Source organism: Sorex araneus, chromosome 6 (assembly GCF_027595985.1).
Source record: "Sorex araneus isolate mSorAra2 chromosome 6, mSorAra2.pri, whole genome shotgun sequence".
Lineage (NCBI taxonomy): Eukaryota > Metazoa > Chordata > Mammalia > Eulipotyphla > Soricidae > Sorex > Sorex araneus.
The window spans coordinates 27,918,183-27,939,971 of NC_073307.1; the positions used below are offsets into that span (position 1 = coordinate 27,918,183).

Genomic DNA, 21,789 nt, shown 5'->3' on the forward strand with positions numbered 1-21,789 from the left:
AGTCTTAAAAAATTTACTTTTACATTTTAAAAATGATATTTTGTTTATAGATTTTTGGTTCGAGTGTCTTATTTGGAAATATATAATGAAGAAGTTCGTGATCTTTTGGGCAAGGATCAGACACAGAGATTAGAGGTAAGGTTAATTGAATTTGGAGTGTTTTTCAAAGTATACGTTGTTTACTATATTACCTCATGTTAATGTATATAACTTTTGTAGAAAAGTTATAAAATGTTTAGCAATTTAATTTTCACTTTTTTGTGGCCAGGAAATATGATCAGATGGTTCAAAAATAAAAATATTGTGAGCACTTTTGCTTGATGTCTTGTTCTGTCCCCATCTGCCCCACCCTAAGATAAACACTTTGTATATCCTTTCAGTTTTCCTTCATGTAAATCACTGTATCACTGTCATCCCATTGTTCATCTATTTGCTCGAGTGGGTGCCAGTAATGTCTCCATTAATCCCTGTTATGTGCTAGTATAGCCCGATGGTGTATTGGGGGGCTCTTCCAGGATCAGGGGAACGAGGACAGTCTTTGTTACTATTTTTGGCATATCCAGTACATCATGGATACTGGATTGCTTGGCAGGCTCTGCTGTGCAGGCAGGATACTTTCGGTAGCTTGCCGGGCTCTCCAAGAGGGATAGACGCTTTAGGGGCAGCCTCTAATAGCCTTTACAGGTGTTCCCAGTCTACTGAATGTAAGCTTTTGGTCGACTGGCATGTTGTAACAATCTGCACACTCACAAACACGCACCTGCCTGTGTCTCTGGGCAGCACCTGGGACATCTGCGGCCTCAGGTTGATCTCCTTGAGATTGATGGAGTGCGCTCGAAGATTGTTGAGTAGCTGGCGGAGCAGGACCCTATTGCAGAGGGTCTGTGCCAGGTTGAACACTTGCGCAGAGTCCCAGGTCATCCGGTGGTTGGCTGACAGCACCCCACAGTGGATGAGCCACTGCACTCACTGCTGCCACGGCTCTATGGGCTTTATGTTGGACAGTGCTGTGACTTGGCCCTGCTGGGGCAGGCAGCAATGCTGCAGCTGCCACAGTTTCTCCGTGCCCCACTGACGCCATACTGTCCGAATCTTGCAAAACAGCCGGCAATGTCTATCAGGAATCACGCTTAGAGTTCCAGCAGGGATCACATGTAGAGTTCCATGCCTGGCATACTGGGTGCATTGTCTAAGGTGAGATGAGCTGGGTTCAGGAGAGCGTGAGGGGTTTGGGCGACGTTGGCGCCATCTGCCTCCAATCAAATATGGTGTGGTAATTATGGAAAATGAGTAGGGAGTGTCTTATGATGTGATTTAGGAATACGTTCACTCATATGTGAAGCTCGGCCCGAGCATGTGTAAAGCAGCCTGAAGCATGGCAGCAGTTGGGTTGTGGAGGTCAGCTGCCAGGGCTGGGTCCCTTGGGGCAGGGAGTACTCTCACCCAACCCCCTCTTGGACACCCAGAGTGAAAACAGCCTGGTGCAGAGTCCGGTGGCATGGTTATTGAGGCCTCATTTTATGAGAAGCAGCAGTGAGTCCTGGAAGGTGGCCCATGAGTGACCTCCAGTTAGCGCCAGATAATCTCCTTATCTACTCATGTAAATACAAGTGTGAATTTCACTTCAGAAGTAGAAACTATACTTTCATCTATACTTAAAATTTTTTTTATTAGGACACTGTGATTTATGAAGTTGTTCATAAGAAAGTTGTTTTAGTCATCCAATGTTCCAGTACCAGTCCCATCACTAATGTCCCCTAGGACTAATTGTTTTGGGGCACACCTGGTGATGCTCAGGGGTTACTCCTGCCTCTGCACACAGGCATCAGTTTTAGTGATACCCTAGGGACCATATGCAATACTGGGGGTCAAATCTGGGTCAGCTGTGTGCAAGGCAAACATTCTACCTGTTATACTATCTCTTTAGCCCCTAATCTGTGGTTTTAAAATTATTTTTTGTTGAACTAGTTATAAATCCATGTGCAGTTCTAAGAAATAATTTAGAGATCACTCTTTACACAGATTAATCCTGTTTTTCCTTATCCTAGTTTTTCCTGATGGCAAAGTTTATCAAGTTATCTGCAGTACAGTATTGCAGCCAGGTTATTGTTATGGATACAATCCACAGGTTTTATTCAGTTGTTACATTTTTCTTATATTCATTTGTGTTCTGTACTTTTTTCTTTGGGGGTGAGGATTTGGACAATATCTGGCCATATTCAGGGCTTAACCCTGGCTCTGTGCTCGGGGATCATTCCTGGCAGGTTTGGGGGACCATGTGGTGCTGGATATCAAACTGGGGTGAGCCATGTGCCAGGAAAGCTTCTTAACCCCCTTATGTTATCTCTCCAGTTCTTTATTAAAAAATTATGTGTAGCTTGGTATATCCACTACCACAGTCAGGGTACTAGACTGTGCCATTGCATGGATGCTTCATATTGACCACATCGACTTCTCTCAAACCACTTTCTCCATCCCTAACCTTGACAGCCACTTAGCTCTGGCTTCTGTTTCTAAAAGTTTATATTTTCTAAAGTGTTAGAGAAATATAACTGTAACCTTCTGAAATTGCCCCCCACTCCCTCTTTTGGTGGGCAGGGAGTGGGGATTTGGGTCACACCAGTGCTCAGAGACTATTCCTGGCTCTTTGCTCAGGAATAACTTGGGCGTTGTTCAGGGGACCATATGTGATGTTGGGGATTCGAATCAGCCTCAGCAGCAGCATGTGAGGCAACTGCCTTACCTCCTGTACTATCTCTCTGGTTTCTGGAGATTGAATTTTTCCTTAGGCATATCACTGTGGAGGTCTACTTAAGTTGTTATGTTACTCACTCATGCCATCTTAATTCTAAGTAGTATTACATGTTATTAATACCATATATATTTATAGTATGTGTAGAGTGTGGTAATTTAGCCATTTACCTGTTGAAGGACATATTTGCTATTTATAGGTTTAAATAGTTACAAATAAAACAATTATGAACATTCAAAAATGCAGATTTTGTTAAGTTTCATTCTATGTTATAAATGCCTGGGAGTACTTTAGAATTTATCTTAAACCAGACATTAAATTTTTTTTTAAATTATAACAGTGATTTATCAAGTTGTTCATAATACAGTTGTTTCAGACCTTAAATGTTCCAGAGCCAATCCCACCACCCATCCCACACAAAAGAGTTTCCTTAGAGAAAAGTATGTGACGATTGTTGTATTTCACCTTGGAGTCATTGAGCCCTTGTCTTAGTACATCAGTGGATCAGTGGTGTAGAGTATGAGATGTTGCGGGGGAGTTCTAAAATTTTAAACAGGCGATACAGCTGAGGTTAACTTCAATTTTTTTTTTTATGTGGATGGTGCCTTTGAGATCTGGAGGCATCTCTACAGCCTGTTGCTCTCCTGTTGCTTTCTTCCAAGAGATTTATTTGTGATAAATTGCCATTAATGAGCTTAACTGCCAGAGGCAGTTCGTGGGCATTATTGCCAGGCTACCAGAAGCACAGAGATATGAGGGGAGGTTGCCCATTCCCGACTCCATGCAAGTGTGGAGATTTTGGTCACAAGTCCCGCATACCTGGGTTTTTCAGCAGATTCACTGATGGATGAGGCTTTTTCGAGCCTGTAAAAGTTGACTGTGAGCATGGCAGTGATTGAGTTCTGGAGGTTTTCAGCTGCTGGGGCTCTGTTGGGGTGGGTGCAGGGGACTCACTGACCCCCACCCTCGGGTTGCCCCAGATGAGACAGCCTGGTGTGGGGACTGGACGCATCTCTGCTCTATAATTTCTCTTTAGACTTTTCTCAAACATGTCTTCATATTTCTCTATCTTTGTTGAAGTTCTCTTTCATTGATTTTCTTATTTCAGGAGCATCATTTTAACCAGTTTTTCCCCAAATGGGCTATCTATTTCCTGGGGGGAAGGGGGGTGGGGAGATGCTGGAGCCATCCAGGAGATTTCATGTGCAATTAGAGGCATTTTCTGTATGTTTTCTTAAAGAAGATAGAGTTCAAAGGTGTGTTGCCAACTTTTTTCTCTTCTAAAAATGTTAAATTTGGTACCTCTGATTGGGATTCTTGTTTTAAATGCTGAAGAGAACTTATGTAACTGACTTTTCAGGCTATCATCTTGATCAGTTGGTCCCCATGAATTTCTCTGTCTCCCATGTTGTTTGGTGCTTCATGAGGCTCTGTGTAAGGGCTGCTGAATTTACAATTGCAGGTTTCCTGCCATGACTGTGGCCCTGTTTTAACCAGGCCCAGGTGGTGTTACTGTGTTTGAGATGTCAGGTGTTATGCTCTGAGGTATCAGAGGCCTAGATCCTAGATTTTCTCAGTCATGCTGCCCTGAATGAGATCTAGAAAACCCGCCTTCGGGTGGGCTTAAGGAGAATCTGGAGTCTCTGTTCCTCGTGGTGATGGAGCATGACATCCAGAGCTGGCAAGGAAGCACAGCAGGTGCTTTGCTAATTGGCAATGTGTTGGAAGGTCTGCAAATACCTTTTCTCTTTAGGGGTATGATTTGCTTGCTCGTGGTTAGATGTAGGCTGGTAGGGTTCCGGTCCAGTGGTAGTCATAAGCAATCTCGTTAAATGACTCTGAACTCCCAGATAGCACAGCTATTTGCTAGGGTAAGGAGAGTTCGTCTTGTGCCGTTAGGGTCTATTACAATGAAGAGTGAGGTCCAATATGGGGTCTGTAGCTCTTCAAATTACTGTTATGATAAAGACTAATAACTGCTTAATATTATTTTTGCATAGTTCTTTAGCTAAATATCTCACTTCCCATTTCCTGCCCTTTCCAGCTACCCTAGTTTTTTTTATTATTTTGTTTAATTTTTAATTTTTGTTTCTGTGCCACACCTGGCAATGCTCAGGGATTACTCCTGACTTGCACTCAGGGATCATTCTGGGTGGTGCTTGGGAAACCATATGGGATGCTGGAGATTGAATGCAGGTCAGCTTCATGAAAGACAAGTTCCCTGATTGCTGTATGTCTCTCTGGCCCCACTGATCTCTACTGTATTCTTTGACTTTCCTCTATTTTTCTTTTATGACATCATCAAAATCAGAATAATTTTTTGTGTTATTCATCTGTATGTCCTTCCTATCAGTTGTCACCTCATGAATCATGAACCTAGAACCTAATTCATCACCCCATCCTTAGCAGTGTGGACATATAACATATAATATATATATATATATATATATATTTTTGCTTTTTGGGTCACACCCAGCGATGCTCAGGGGTTACTCCTGGCTTTGCACTCAGGAATTACTCCTGGCGGTGCTTGGGGGACCATATGGGATGCCGGGGATCGAACCCGGGTCAGCCGCGTGCAAGGCAAACGCCCTACCCGCTGTGCTATCGCTCCGGCCCCAAACATATAATATTTTTAATGAAAACTGGAATATTATATATGCGTGTCACATCTTTTCTTTTTTTTTTTTAGGTTAAAGAAAGACCTGATGTAGGAGTTTATATCAAAGATTTATCAGCTTACGTGGTAAATAATGCTGATGATATGGATAGAATTATGACACTAGGCCACAAAAATCGTAAGTGTAGTAATTGGGATTTAATATCTCTGTTTAAGAGACTTACGTAGGAATAATTGATATGGCCCTTTGCCCCGTAGAGATCTATAGTTTTAGATTTCTTGAAAATTCTTCTTTGAAATTTATTATGTAGAGAAAGTATTATGAATGAGCAATATCATATTCCTTCCCAGGTTGACCAAATTCTGTTTTTTAGTAATAATAAGGTCTTTGAAACTTTCATATGACTGTCTTTGATTAGCTATAATAATATTGGTAACTTTTATTGGGTTCTTATGCTCTCATAAGTGCTTTGTAACTCTAATATCTTAATCGTCACAGTGGACTAGAATGTTAATAAATTATTATTCATGTGTGAGAAAACTGCAGCTTAGCTTAACTTTTCCAAAGCTATATACTCCTCAATAAGGAGTAGAATATTGGGACTTAGACCATTAGTAAGCATTAACAAAGAGTATGTTTTCATATACCTTATGGCCGTTTGTGTGTCTTCTTTGAGTAAGCGGACAGCTTTTCTCTTCACTGTTTGACGAGGTTACTTTTGTGTTAGGTTTTTTGAGTGCCAAAGTTTAAGTTTTACATTTGAACTTAAGTATTAAGTTTGAAGTTTTACATTTTTTGGTCCTATTAAAGACGGAATCTCAATAGGAAAATGAACAAACATTATATACATGAATATATTATTCACAGAAGAACTATACAGCACAACGAGCATTTAAAAGGATGTTCAAATTCATCAAATAGGGGCTGGAGTGATAGCACAGCGGGTAGGGTGTTTGCCTTGCATGCGACTGACCCAGGTTCAAATCCCAGCATCCCATATGGTCCCCTGAGCACCACCAGAGTTGGTTCCTGAGTGCATGAGCCAGGAGTGACCCCTGTGCATTGCTAGGTGTGACCCAAAAAGCAAAAAAAAAAAAAAAATCATCAAATAATCAAGCAGATGCATTTTAAAACAACAGTGGCAGATAATTTTACTTAATTGCTTTGGATGAAAAGATACCTAGGATAGTGAGTTCCTGTAGAAGTGGGAATATGTAGTACTACAACTTTTTTTTGTGTGTGTGTGAAACCAGAAATTATTTCTTGTTTGGGGACCATATCCAGCAGTGCCCTGAGTTTATTTCTGGCACTGCCTTCAGAGATCACTGCTGGTGTTACTTACAGGACCATATGGGATGCCAGAGATCAAACCTGGGTTGGCTACATACAAGGCAAGTGCCTTACCTGATGTACTATATTTCTCCAGCCCCCAAGCAAGAAATTTTTTTTTTTTTTTTTTTTTGCTTTTTGGGTCACACCCAGCGATGCTCAGGGGTTACTCCTGGCTTTGCACTCAGGAATTGCTCCTGGCAGTGCTTGGGGGACCATATGGGATGCCGGGGATCGAACCCGGGTCGACCGCGTGCAAGGCAAATGCCCTACCCGCTGTGCTATCGCTCCGGCCCCCCCAAGCAAGAAATTTTTAATTGAAACTTATTTAGAAAGATGTGAGTGGAGAGAAAGAGAGAAGTATATGTTTAAAAGAGAATACAGGACCTGGAGTGAGAAGGGTGAAGGGTGCTTATTTTGCATGCTGCTGACCCAGATTCAGCACCATGTGGTGCTCCAAGCACTGTCAGGAGTAATTCCTGAGTGCAGAGTAGTCAGGAGTAACCCCTGAGCATCAACCAGTGTGTCCTCCAAATAAAAACAAACAAAAAGAACAAAGTCTTCTTCAGAGTTGAAAAAGGTAAGAAAAGAAACAGAGACAAGCAAGCAAAGTTCAACGGAGAATGCAGGTTTGGAAAGCAAGCCACTACAACTTTTTGAAGAGAAGTGTAATGAAATTCATTGAAAGTTTCTTTAAAATGCATTCTTTTTAATCCAGTGGTCCTAATCAAGCATATGTATTCATAAAATAATAATTTTAGTTATGAACAAAAATAACTTACTGTAACATTATGATAGCAACATTAATTATAATGCTAATTTTATATGTAAAAGTCAAAAAAATTTTTTTTTCTTTTTGGGTCACACCCAGCGATGCTCAGGGGTCACTCCTGGCTCTGCACTCAGGAATTACCCCTGGCTGTGCTCAGGGGACTATATGGGATGCTGGGAATCGAACTTGGGTCGGCCGCGTGCAAGGCAAATGCCCTACCCGCTGTGCTATCACTCCAGCCCAAAAGTCAAAAGTTATTAAACAATATATTTTGGTATTTGTACTGAGCAGTATATTTTTATATTTATGTGTATATGTGTCATGTATAAAGTGCAAAATGAGAGAACTTTTAATAATGGGTATATTTGGGGAAATTGAAGAATTAAGATTGGGGAGGGTGATGTAGAAAATATTTTCTTTGTTATATTTCTATTTTTGAATTTTTATATAAAATATGTTTATGTACTGCATATTTAATTAAACAGTTTATTTTATTTTATTTTATTTATTTTTTTTTTTTTTTGCTTTTTGGGTCACACCCGGCGATGCACAGGGGTTACTCCTGGCTCTGCACTCAGGAATTACTCCTGGCGGTGCTCAGGGGACCATATGGGATGCTGGGAATTGAACCTGGGTCGGCTGCGTGCAAGGCAAATGCCCTACCCACTGTGCTATCGCTCCAGCCCCTAAACAGTTTATTTTAAATTAATTTATCATTGGTTTCCATTATTAAGTAGGTTTCATGAGTGCAGCTTGTGCAGCTTCTCACTTCTGTGTATATTCTTCACTACCACTAGCATCCTGAAGCTATTGCTGTTAGGAGATTGATTTTTTTTTGGGGGGGGTCACACCCAGCGATGCACAGGGGTTACTCCTGGCTCATGTACTCAGGAATTACCCCTGGCGGTGCTCGGTGGACCATATGGGATGCTGGGATTTGAACCCAGGTCGGCCGTGTGAAAGGCAAACGCCCTACCCGCTGTGCTATTGCTCCAGCCCCAGGAGATTGATTTTTTTTATGCTCTTTTCCTCCCAGTTCCCCACACATCTTGTAACCATCTCATTTTTCACAGGGCCTAGGAATTTTTGTTATGATTTTTTTGTTTGTTTTTTGTTTTTTTGCTTTTTGGGTCATACCCGGCAATGCTCAGGGGTTGTTCCTGGCTCTGCACTCAGGAATCACTCCTGGTGGTGCTCGGGGTCTATATGGGATGCCGGGGATCGAACCCAGGTCGGCCGCATGTGAGGCAAATGCCCTATCCACTGTGCTATCGCTCCGGCCCCTTGTTATGATTTTTAAAAAATTAAATTTGATAGTGGAGGCTATTGGGCTATTCCTTATGGTGCTCAGGACTTATTCCTGACTCTGTGCTCTGGGGCCACTTCTGGTGCTGCCCCAGTACCTTATGTGATGCTGTGGACCAAACTGGGATTAGCCCCATGCAAGGCAAAAATTTCTGCCTCTGTGCTATCTCCCCAACCCCTAAATAATATTTTTAAATGCAAAATTTCATTTATAATAACGACCAAAATCTCCTGTTAACTGCCTGAGAATTAAGGAACTTGGAATATTAAATTTTTTCAGGAACATGCTAAATATCTTATGAAAATAAGGGTGTTGTCAAACAGAATAAGGTACTCAATATAATTAAAGAAACAAATTTTTAATCTTTACCAAAAAGAAAAGTTTCAATATAGAGATAAAACTTTATCTTGTTGAAATTTAGTGAAGTAACTATCAAGAGCTAAACGGGTCCTAGGGGCTGGGGAAATGGCACAGTGGGCTACTGGGTATAGTTTGCAGAGAGACCCAGGAGAGCCCTTTGTTTGATGCCTGTGCTGCAGTCTCAAGTGTCCCCCACCCTGGGCTTCACCAGGTCTGAAATCCTCCCCCAGTATGTAGCATGATATGGGGGAAATAAAACAGTAAGAGTTACTACTTTAAATGAAAACTTGGGTCCAGGGTTGTAGCTCAGCACATGTTTGATCCCCAGCACCACAGCAACAGCATTTTTCTTTGGTTTTTGGGCCACACCCAGTGAGGCTCTTATTCCTAGCTCTGCATGCAGAACTACTCTTGGCAGTGCTCAGGGAACCCTGTGGGATATAGGGATTCAAACCCAGACTGGGGTGTCCTACCTGCTATACTATCTCTCCACTCCTATAAAGACAATATTTTTAAGGTGAGAAAATTTTAAAAATATAATATGGGTACACATTTTGTAAAGTTTTTTACACTACAGAAATGGTTAATTTTATACTTGAGAAAATAAGTCTTCTCTGAGCACTGTTGGTGAGAGCCTAGTGGTCCTGAGCACCACCTGTTGGAGCACCTGAGCAGGCAGGTGACCCCTACCAACTCCCCTGGGGATAGTTCCTATTAGGAAAAAAGTCATCTCACAAGAAAATCTATATATAGCCTATCAGGCTGGAGCAATAGCACAGTGGGTAGGGCATTTGCCTTGCGAGCAGGCGACCCGGGTTTGATTCCCAGCATCCCATATGGTCCCCTGAGCACCGCCAGGGGTGATTCCTGAGTGCAGAGCCAGGAGTAACCCCTGTGTATTGCCAGGTGTGACCCCCCCAAAAAAAAAGCAAAAAAAAAAAAAAAACAGAAAATCTATAGCCTATCAAAATGAACATTTTAAATCAGAACCTTTACATTATGGGTATTGTTGCGAATGAGGAAGTGTCTTTTTTGCCTTTCAACCATAAATCATTTCAAAAGTGGTCATTTTGAAGAATAATCCAAACACATGATTATAAAATTCAGAGGTAGTGAGGCATGCATTGAACAAGTCTCTGACCCTTCAGTGTGAGTTATCCAGCCTTGTGACTGGCAGCAACCTTTTTTAGTGTCTCATGTTAGTGATAGTCTGTGTGTTTATATAGTGTCTCACAGTATTCTTCTTAATTTGCTTAATATTTTCTTGAAGATCATTTTACATTAGCACACACTATATATAGGCATTTAAAATAATTTTATAGCATTTCCTTGCATCTGCCATCATTTTTTTACCTGGTCCCTGTATTTCGTCTTGCTAGGAATCATAGCTTTGTCTTTCAGGTGTCCCAAGAAGCAGAGCTGACAGGACCACCTCGGTGCTTGTAGCACTGCGATTTCCATTCAGGCCTTCAGTGAACTTGAAGCCACTGAGCCATCCTCCAGATCCCTACCCAGTCTGTTATTGATGATGGATATTGTTGGGTTATTTTTAGTCTTGCTATTAAGAGTAACACTGCAGTTAATATTCATATATACATGAGTATACCTCTCATATATATTTGTTTTATTTTTTTCTTTTGGGGTCACACCCAATGATGCTTACTCCTGGCTCTGCACTCCAGAACTGCTCCTGGCGGGGCTCGGGGGACCATATATGATGCCAAGGATTGAACCTGGGTTGGCTGCATGCAAGGCAAATGCCCTACCCATTGTACTATATCACTCCAGCCCCACCTCATGCATATATATATATATATATATATATGTATATATATATATAGAGAGAGAGAGAGAGGCATATTTACATGATACTTTTTTTAAAGTCCTCTTGACAAACAAAAATAAAATTCTCATTTTTTTTTCGGGGGCCACACCTGGCAGTGCTCAGGGATTACTCCTGGCTCTGCACTCAGGAATAACTCCTGATGTGCTCAGGGCACCATATGGGACACTGAGGATTGAACCCAGGTTGGCTGCGTGCAAGGCAAGAGCCCTGCCTGCTGTACTGTCTCTCCAGACCCAGATTTTTCCAAAATATTTAGATAAGCATTAAAATTATAAATGTATATTTTGTTTTCTTTTCAATGTCAGTAGGGTGGAGCAGAGTTTACTGGATTGCTACAAGGTGTTCTCTCCTAGGGATTATAAAGTTAGGTCACTTTATCAGAATGTCTGTTGCTAGAAATATGGGAAAAAATTTTGTAACTTTTTGTAACTAGAAATATGAAAAAAATTAAGTCATGAGTAACATGCTTTACTATGAAAACAATATTAAAACATTTAATTACTTTAAATTATGTTTTCTCCCATTCCAAATTGAAAACTGCTACTATAATGCTATAATATGATATAAATAAATCATATAGTATGAATGAATAAATCATGTAATATGATTTAATAGCTTAATAGCTATAAAATGATTCTTACGCTTTTGGCCTGGTGATTTCAGTTGGGAAAGTATATATGAGGGAAATTAAATAGAAAAAAAGCTGTTTGCTTACAGCTGCTTGTTTTAATGTTCCAAGTGAGACCTAATGAAATAGGGAAAAATCTCAGATATTTCTCAGCAAAGGAAGGAATAAAAAAATCAATTTCAGTAAAAATTTCAAGTTTTCACATGGAAATATATATGGAAGTAATGTTAAGTGGAAAAGTAAGTAAATATGGAAGCACATCACTAACACTAGAAGTGTAGCACTGCTAATTAGATAATTGAGTAGTGTCAGATTTAATGGATTTTTAATATTTTTTGGAAAAATCCATAAATCCATAATTTTATTTTAAAGAGACTAGGGCCAGCAGTGTTGCTCAGTAGCATAGTATGTTAAAGCCCTAAGATCAATGAATAGAACTGTAGCACTGCACTGTAGCACTGTCATCCCGCTGTTCATCAATTTGCTCGAGCGGGCACCAGTAACGTCTCCATTGTGAGACTTGTTGTTACTGTTTTTGTTTTTGTTTTTTTTTTTTTTTGCTTTTTGGGTCACACCCAGCGATGCTCAGGGGTTACTCCTGGCTTTGCACTCAGGAATTACTCCTGGCGATGCTTGGGGGACCATATGGGATGCCGGGGATCGAACCCGGGTCGGCCGCGTGCAAGGCAAATGCCCTACCCGCTGTGCTATCGCTCCGGCCCCTGTTACTGTTTTTAGCATATCGAATATGCCATGGGTAGCTTGCCAGGCTCTGCTATGCGGGTGAGATACTCTCGGTAGCTTGCTAGGCTTTCCAAGAGGGATGGAGGAATCGAACCCAGGTTGGCTGAGTGCAAGGCAAATGCCCTACCCACTGTGCTCCAGTCTATATATAGAACTACAAAAGAAAAAAAAGTATACATGTATGTATTTATATATACATACACATGTATACTATATAAAAGAATAGAAAACTAAGATTGTATGGACTCAAAAATTCTTTTTATTTTTCACTAACTTTTCATTTACCTTTTTTTTGGGGGGGGGGTCACACCCGGCAATGCTCAGGGGTTACTCAGGGGTAAGACATTTGCCCTGCAAGCCTCTCACCCAGGTTCAATCCCTGGCACTCCATATGTTCCCCCGAGCATTGCCAGGAGAACTCCTGAGCCTTGCCAGGTGTATTGCTTCTTTAATGTGAGAAACATAAGTTTTTTGGCTGTCATTGTAATTGTTATATAAATTGCTAATATTAGCTAACTATGCAAACTTACAGTTTAGTCACGCTCTGGCTATTTTTGCTGTGGCGAAATTAAGTATTTTGTATGTTAATTCATTATTTATATTCAGATATATTAAACATTTTGGATTTCTTTTATTATTTTAAAGGTATTCACTGTTAGCATACTTAAAATTTTCCCCCCTTTATTGAAGGTTCTGTTGGTGCAACTAATATGAACGAACATAGTTCTCGCTCCCATGCCATCTTTACGATTACTATAGAATGCAGTGAGAAAGGTGTTGACGGTAACATGCATGTCAGGATGGGGAAGCTCCATCTTGTAGATCTTGCTGTAAGTAGCGATACTACTTAATAAAGTGTGACTTCTTTATTTTATGTATGACTAGGAATCAAGTGAGGAGGTATGATTTCCATATGATTTTAAGTTCTTTCTTGTGATTATGTTTAGCTTACTATTTATCATAAGATAGTTCTTTTTTGTTGGTGTTGTTTTTGGACCACACTCGGCAGTGCTCAAGACTTACTCCTGGCTCTGCACTCAGGAATCATTCCTGGTGGGCTTGGGAGTATAGCACCTACCCACTAGACTGTAGTTCTGCCTCTTCATCGTGAAATATTTGTTTTGTTTTTTTTTTAAGTAAATAGATTTTATTTGGAGGTTTCTGAGGGAAGGAGGAAGGGATAAGTGGAAGAGAAAATGGTAAGAATAACGCGCTCAAGAGAGAACATGGGCTTCTCCAAGGGTGGAGGAAGCCCCTACACATAACCGACCTTTAGACACAAAAGTATGAAAGCATGAAAGTACACATCTCAAGGGGGGAGATGCGGGTGACACATGTGCCCGGCCACGTGGGCACAAGCAGCACATGGGCTCAGGCAGCATATGTGCCATCGTGAAATATTTGTAACATAATCAAAAAGTAGAAAGTGTATAATGATCTCCCATATACTCAGCAACCAACTTAAGCAGAACTTGTATGAGTCCTGCTTTTTTCTCTACACTCAGTCACTTCTCTTCCTCTATGATTTTTATTTTTTTAACTTTGAGAAGATTGTGCTCTATTTAAAGTTTTACTTTTATTTTTATCTTTCTATTACTAGGGTTCAGAAAGACAAGCAAAAACTGGAGCTACTGGACAGCGCCTAAAGGAAGCTACAAAAATCAATCTTTCACTTTCTACCCTTGGTAATGTAATTTCTGCCTTGGTTGATGGAAAAAGCACTCATGTGCCTTATCGTAACTCTAAATTGACCCGTCTTCTTCAGGATTCCTTAGGAGGAAATTCAAAAACCATGATGGTAAGATTTAATTAGTAGTATAGCTAGCATCAGGCAAATTTAACATTATTCTTTGGATTGATAATTGATATACTGTACATTATTTGGTGGGGGGACCTGTCAGGAGGTTCTCAGGAGACCCAGGGGGTGGCCAGCAGGGTGGCAGATCAGTGTGAGGCCTGGAGGACGCTGTGCTGTCCAGGCCCTTTGTGCCAGGGATCAAGGCATGTGCCTTACCCCTCTAACTCCCCAGCCCCAGATATGTAGTACATTTACAAAAAAGCAAAACACAGAACAACACCCCCCCACCCCCGCCACCCACACCATAGCTATTATTATGCCTTTTTTAAAATTTGTAGTTCTTTTTTCTTTTTTTTGGGGGGGGGTTGTTGTTGTGGGGGAAGGGTGGTGTGCTCAGAGCATACCCTCAGCTCTCTACTTGGGGCTTACTCCTGGTGGTTCCAGGGATTGAACTTGGGTTGACTGCATGTAAGATAAACACCATTCCCTATTCTCTCTCTTCAGCCCCTTTTAAAAAAATATATCCTATGAGCTAGCCTATAAAGGTGTCTGGAAATCCATGTGATTGTTGCTCTCTTTCTCACAAAGGCCAGAATATAAATGGACTTCAAAAATTCTCTTTTAGGGGAAAAAATGATTACCAAGGCCGCAGACAATGACTTTAGTACATCATTACAAGCTATAGCAATTATGACAATTATACAGATGATCACAGATTGACTTACTGATCTAAGATTTGATAATTCAAAAAAAAAAAAAAAAAGATTTGATAATTCAGTTTGCCTTTGTATTATAACAAACATGAAGTTTTGTTTTTGTCACAAAAACTTTTGTAACAAACATAAAGTACATTTGATTGTGCCTGCAGGGATTGGAGTCGTGGGTGGGAAATTTGGGACATTGGTGAAGGGAAGGGCACCCTGCCCTGGAGGTGGAACATTTAGTATCTGAAACAGCTGTATTAGGAACAATTAGGTAAATCATCATGCTATAATAAAAATTAAAAAATAATTCTCTCTGGGGGTTGGGGCGATAGAGCAAAGAAAGGGCTGGCATGGCCCTGGTGGTGCCCAGCACTGTCAGGCCCAGGTAGTACTACACCAGCTGACCAGAATACTCAGCCATTAGGCCTTGTCTTCCAGGCGAGTATTGCTGAAGCAGTCCTCCAATGGGAAATTCTTTTTGATATATTAGTGATTTTTAACTGGTGTCAAGTAATGTTTTGTTTTCTAATTTAATAGTGTGCAAATATTGGGCCAGCCGACTACAATTACGACGAAACTATCAGTACGTTACGGTACGCCAACCGTGCTAAGAATATTAAAAATAAGGCTAGAATTAATGAAGATCCAAAGGATGCTTTGCTTCGTCAATTTCAGAAAGAAATAGAAGAACTGAAAAAAAAACTTGAGGAAGGTAACTTAATCTTAAAATATTAATCTCTAAGTTGTTTAACCAGTAAGTGTTCTAATAGAAAAAAAACCCTCCACCTGTTGAGCCAGAGAGCTTGTACAGGAGTTAAGTCCTTTGCCGTGTATTGCACGTAGCCAACCTTTGTGTGATCCTGAATGACCCCTCGGCACCACTGAATGTGGCCCCCAGACCAAAGCAAAAAAATGAAAAGTACCTATTAAAAATTCTTAGATTGGAGAGATAGTACTGTGGGTAATGTGCTGCTGTGCACTTGGCTGACCTGGGTTTGATCCCCACCACCAAATATGGTCCCCTGGGGACCACCTGGAGTGATTCTTTTTTTTTTTTTTTAATTTTTTATTGAGTCACCATGTGGAAAGTTACAAAGTTTTCAGGTTTAAATCTCAGTTATACAATGCTCGAATACCCATCCCTTCACCAGTGCTCATATTCCACCACCAAGAATCCCAGTATAGCTCCACCCCACCCCCTCACACCCCTAACTCTGAGCACAGCTAGGTGTGGTACCAAACAGAGGAAAGCAAACAAACAAAAACCTCTTTGCGTCTCTATTATTGATATTTAAAGATGTATTTTTGCAAGGTACCTAATTTATCAATTTTCATCTTAAACTCAAGTAAAAGAATATTTTTGCTATGTATGACTTAAAATAATTTAAATTATCACCTCAGTCTTTGTGATTTTTTAATAGATTTCTTAGGAATGGTTATAAAGTGATGATTATATTTAAGAACAAGTTTTGATGTTTATATATTTAGGTAAAAATGATCAGAGCTCTCTCTTGGGTACCAAATAAGCAGAGACTTTAAATAACCTCTTTTTAGCTTGTGAAGAAATTAATTAGATAGTATGAAATTCAAATACGTCACTATCAAATATTTGGAGAAGCAGCTGGTTCAGTAGACTTGAGTATAGCATTGAGAAAAATCATTGATTGAGCTACCTGGTTTTTTTTTTTTTTTTGGCTTTTTGCGTCACACCTGGCAATGCACAGGGATTACTCCTGGTTCATGCATTCAGGAATTATTCCTGGTGGTGTTCAGGGGACCATATGGGAAGCTGGGAATTGAACCTGGATTGGCCACATGCAAGGCAAACGCCCTAACCACTGTGCTATCGCTCCAGCTACCTGTTATAATAAAATTTGGTATTTTAAATGTGACCACTAGGTGGTATATTTATATTCATTCAGAAAATATTAAAGTTTCTTAGATAAGTTAATGTTGAGTTTGTAACTATTTTGCTGGCTTAATTTAAAAATTTTAAAAATTTGGCAGCTATATATAAAAAAATTTGTCACTGGAATCATTTTACGTGCACAGTTATTAAATATACTCCCATTGTTCTGTAGTCATCACAACCATCCATCTCTAGAACTTACTCTTTTTGGGGGGAAGGTTGGGGCTACGCTAGTGCTTAGGGGTTTTTCCTAGCAGTGCTCAAGGGACCGCACAGAGATGGGGATCAAACCTGCTGCATGCAAGGCAATTGTCTTAACCCCTGTATTAGCTGTCTGGCCTCTGTAGAACTTTTTTTTTTAACTGTTTTTATTTATTTTACTTATTTTTGCTTTTTGGGTCACACCCGGTTGTGCTCAGAGGTTACTCCTGGCTCTGCCTTCAGGAATTACTACTGGCGGTGCTCAGGGGACCATATGTGTTGGGTATCGATCCCAGGTCGAGGCAAACCCCTACCCACTGTACTGTCGCTCCAGCCTCTCTCCAGAACTTTTAAAATCATCCTAAATTGAAACTTTATACTCATTAAGTACTAAATCTCTATAGATAGAAATTAGAGTAATAGTCACCAGGGGCTGAGGAAAAGAGACATCTCTTAGCTCCTAGTACTCATTATCCTACTTTTTATTGCTGAACATAGAAGTGGAATTGCTAAATTATATGGTAATACTAACATATTTTCCCGCGTATTCGATATGCCAAACACAGTAGCAACAAGTATCACAGTGGAGAAGTTACTGGTGCCCGCTTGAGCAAATTGATGAACAACGGGACGACATTTCTACAGTGCTACTGATACATTAATGCTCTTTTGACATTTATTTATACAATTACTCAATAAAAGTCCAGTTAATAGAGTTTATCATATAAACAATTTAAGAAGCAGGCAAAAACATTGAAGAATAATTTAAAATATTTTAATTTTGTTTTAGCCAAAGCGATAGCACAGTGGGTAGGGTGTTTGCCTGCCTTGCAAGCAGCCGACACAAGTTTGATTCCTCTGTTTCTCTCAGAGAGCACGGCAAGCTACCAAGAATATCCCACCTGCACAGCAGAGCCTGGCAAACTATATAAAGTTTCAGTATGCCAAAAACAGTAACAAGTCTCATAATGGAGACGTAACTGGTGCCCGCTCAAGCAAATTGATGAACAACGGGATGACAGTGCTACATTGCATAATTTTGTTTAATGGGGCCTTCCAGGCACTACTAGGGGTCCTCTGTGGTCCCCTTCCTGTGTTATGTGGCCTGGCTGTGCCAGTGGGACAGCTCTTGCTGACTCTGGAGATACAGTGCACCTTTTGTTTAAACATTTTTTAATTTCATAATTCGATATTATTACATCTAACAGAAAAGTTGCAAATAATAGAACAGTGCCTGTATACTTATCACCCAGCCTTCCCTAATGTTAGTCATAGAGCTGTTATTAAAACCAGGTCCATTCATATTGTCATGTATAAATAATACATATATATCACTGTCACTGTCATCTCGTTGCTCATCAATTTGCTCGAGCAGGCACCAAAAACGTCTCCATTGTGAGATTTGTCTGTTACTATTTTTGGCATGTTGAATATGCCACGGGTAGCTTGCCAGGCTCTGCCATGCGGGCGAGATACTCTCGGTAGCTTGCTGGGCTCTCTGAGAGGGAAATACATATATATAGCTTATGTATATACACATATATGTGTGTATATATGTGTCTAAAAATATATATATACACATATACATTTATTTTTGGTCAGGGGGCACACTTGACAGTGCTCAAAGGGCTAACTACTGTCTCTGTTCGGGAATCACTTCTGGTGTTGCATGGGGACCATGTGTGGTGCCAGGATCAAACTTGGGTTGGCTGAGTGCAAGTACTTTAGCCTGTGTACTATCTCTCTGGCCCCTGTAATATTCTTTGTTTTGCTTTGGGGACACACCCTGTGGTGCTCAGGTGTTTTTCCTGGCTCTGCACTTAGGAATCAATCCTGAGCATTTTCTTTATGCATTTATTTATAATGGGCACTTAGGTTGGTTATTGTAAATAGTGCTGCAATGAACATAGGGATGTATATATATTTTGAATTAGTTCCTCTCTTTCTCTCTCTCTCTCCGCTTTCCTCTTATTCTTTTACCACACCTATCATTGGGCTACTCTAATTAGGTGTTCTAAGGTTTCCTCTATTGCTACTTGAAGGCCATGCAGATCTGTGAATTCAAACTCAGGGCTCCAAGATGCAAAACGCTTGCTCCAACCCTTTGCACTATCTCCCCAGCCCTTTTTTCTTTTCTTTTTTTTTTTCAATAGGCCACACCTGGTGGTGTAGCAAGCAGGGTGGGAGGACTATGGAGGGTCAGAGACACCTGCTGTGAATTGAATTCAGGGCCTTGTACGTACTAGACTGTGCTCTGCTACTTGAACTATCTTCCTGTCTCGAATTTTTCTTTTCATTTATTAACCAGAAGTGAGTTACTGGTTCATAAGGTAATTATTTATTTTTTTATTTTTGCTTCTGGGGTTTGAATTCAGTGCCTCGTGTATGCAAAATATGCTCTAACACTGAGCTACATTCTTCACTCTTAGTAATTCTGTTCTTGATCATTATTTACTTTAAATTGCTCAAATTAAGATTCATTAAAAACAAAATCAAAGTTAAAAAAAAACACATGTTGAATGAAAATCTTAAAGGGGAAACTAAAGAGAAAATGCTCCCCTTAAAGTAGTAATTTTTCTGATGGCTCAGAATTTAACTTCTGTTTAGGAATTATAAAAATGAAAGTCTCAGGAACTGGGGATGCGGTGCAAAGTAGTGAAGCGTGTGCCTTGTATGTGTGGGGCCTGAGTTCCACCCCAGCATGCCGCCCTTCCTCCAGAGCATCACCTATGCGGCTGGATATCCTGTTGTGCCTGAGTGTCCCCTGGTAGGACTCTGGCCCCTCCCTGAGCACAGCCAGGTGTAGTACCTGAAACAACTAGTGAACATGATTTCTGTGTATATCATTTCTGAGTTTAGCATATCTAATGTAGGAATTAGATATGAGTAAGAATATTAAAATAAATTTCTGCTGTTGTTTAATGTAGCAATAACTTATTATAAGAAGATTAATATAAGCATTTCCTAAATATCCAATGATCTGGTTCAGAATAAAAATTATTGTCTCGAATTCCTGCTCAAGGGGAAGAAATATCAGGCTCTGATATCAGTGGTTCAGAGGAAGATGATGAAGAAGAAGGTGAGGTTGGAGAAGATGGAGAGAAAAGGAAAAAAAGACGGGGTAAGTTTTTTGTTCTAGAAACTAACAGGGATTGCTACCTAATAATGTTTTTAACATTCCTAATGCCATTGAATGTGTTCCTTTTATTTTGCAGTTTTTGATTATGGTAGTAATTTGAACAGAAGTAATGTACCAGTATATGGTTAATTTTTCATTGTATTTTTCTTATTTATTGGTCTCCTATATGTAACTGAATAGAATGCCATATGTTCTGTTTTTTAAAATTTAGAATTGTATAAAGGTATGCTAGTTGGCACACCATTAAAAATGTCAAGTAACATTTTTATTTTATATAGTTTTTCTTTGTGTTTGAAGCCAAAATATTTTTAGGAAATCAGTAATACAAGTTTTTCTCTAGTATACTTAGGTTTTAAAAGTCACTGATTTGGGGCCAGAGAGAGTACAGTGAGTAAGGAGCACCCCACCTGGTCCTCCAGGCACAGCCAGGAGTAAGTCTGGGTCACCACTGGGTGTGACCCCAAAAATGAACAAATCAATGACTTTTTAAATAGAAAAGTTGTTCAAGAACATATATATATATATATATATATATATATATATATATATATATATATATATATATATATATATATTTAGCTTTTTGTTGTTCCCTCCCTGTTTTGGGGCAGTTGTTGCCAAATGTAAATTATGACTATATCAGGATAGGGAAACAGAACATGCAAGAGAGAGACATATTATAATGGCCTGTATTTCAAACCTTTTATTGATGTCAGAACTCTCTTCCATTAACATAGATCATTGTTTTCAAGCTAGTTTATAATTTGCTTATTTTAGTATTTAGTAGAATGATCTTGCAGCAAGTAAGATCATCACTTATCAGGTGTCCCAAATTATAAAGCTCTAAAGATTCTGTAACATCAGAATCAAGAGTTGGCAAGTACAGTATGCTAATTAAATCCAGCCCATCACCCGGTTTTGCAAATTACGTTTTCTTCGGTAGCCATGCCTGTTTATTCACTTGTGGCTTATGGCTTTCACACGAGACTGCATGACTGAAGCAGATTTTCTGTCTCAACGTAGAAAATGTTTGCTGACTCTTACTTAAAAAAAAAAATACTGGTTTTATGTCAATAGTGTTTGTTCTAACACATACTGTTCAAAGCAGATAATAAATTTGTTTAAAAGTTTGTTTAAAAATAAATTTGTTTAAAAATAAGGGATCAGTGGGGCTGGAGTGATAGTACAGCGGGTAGGGCGTTTCCTTGTACTCGGCCGACCCGGGTTTGATTCCCAGCATCCCATATGGTCCCCTGAGCACCGCCAGGGGTAAATCCTGAGTGCAGAGCCAGGATGTGCATCACCGGGTGTGACCCAAAAAGCGGAAAAAAAAAAAAAGGGATCAGAGCAATAGTACATTGGGAAGGGCACTTGCCTTGTGTGCTGTCAACCTGGGTTCAATCCCGGCACCCCATATGGTTTCTGAATCCTGCCTGGAGTGGTCCGTGAGCACAGAGCCAGGAGTAAGTCCTGAGCACTGTTGGATGTGTCCCCAGACAAAATGCAGTAAATTTAAATAGAAAAGTGCTGTTGCTTGGTATTTGAAAATATTAAATTGCAAATTACTTCTAGACTTGGAAATTAAAATTTTTTCAGTGAGCCTTTCAAAGTTTTGCCATGAAATTTTAAACATGGATTCATGTCTGCTAGGTTGATATTTTAGAGGAAAAAGAATGGAAT

General features: G+C 40.0%; 1 protein-coding gene across 1 annotated transcript in view; it reads left to right on the forward strand.

Annotated features, from left to right (window-relative positions):
* KIF3A (kinesin family member 3A) overlaps window positions 1-21,789 on the forward strand; it is a 65,196-nt gene that overhangs the window by 19,055 nt on the left and 24,352 nt on the right. The window contains exons 4-9 of the mRNA XM_055141899.1: window positions 51-135; window positions 5,445-5,550; window positions 13,049-13,188; window positions 13,959-14,156; window positions 15,398-15,572; window positions 19,993-20,091. Coding sequence (XP_054997874.1) covers window positions 51-135; window positions 5,445-5,550; window positions 13,049-13,188; window positions 13,959-14,156; window positions 15,398-15,572; window positions 19,993-20,091 — 803 coding nt within the window. The remainder of the gene's footprint in view (window positions 1-50; window positions 136-5,444; window positions 5,551-13,048; window positions 13,189-13,958; window positions 14,157-15,397; window positions 15,573-19,992; window positions 20,092-21,789) is intronic.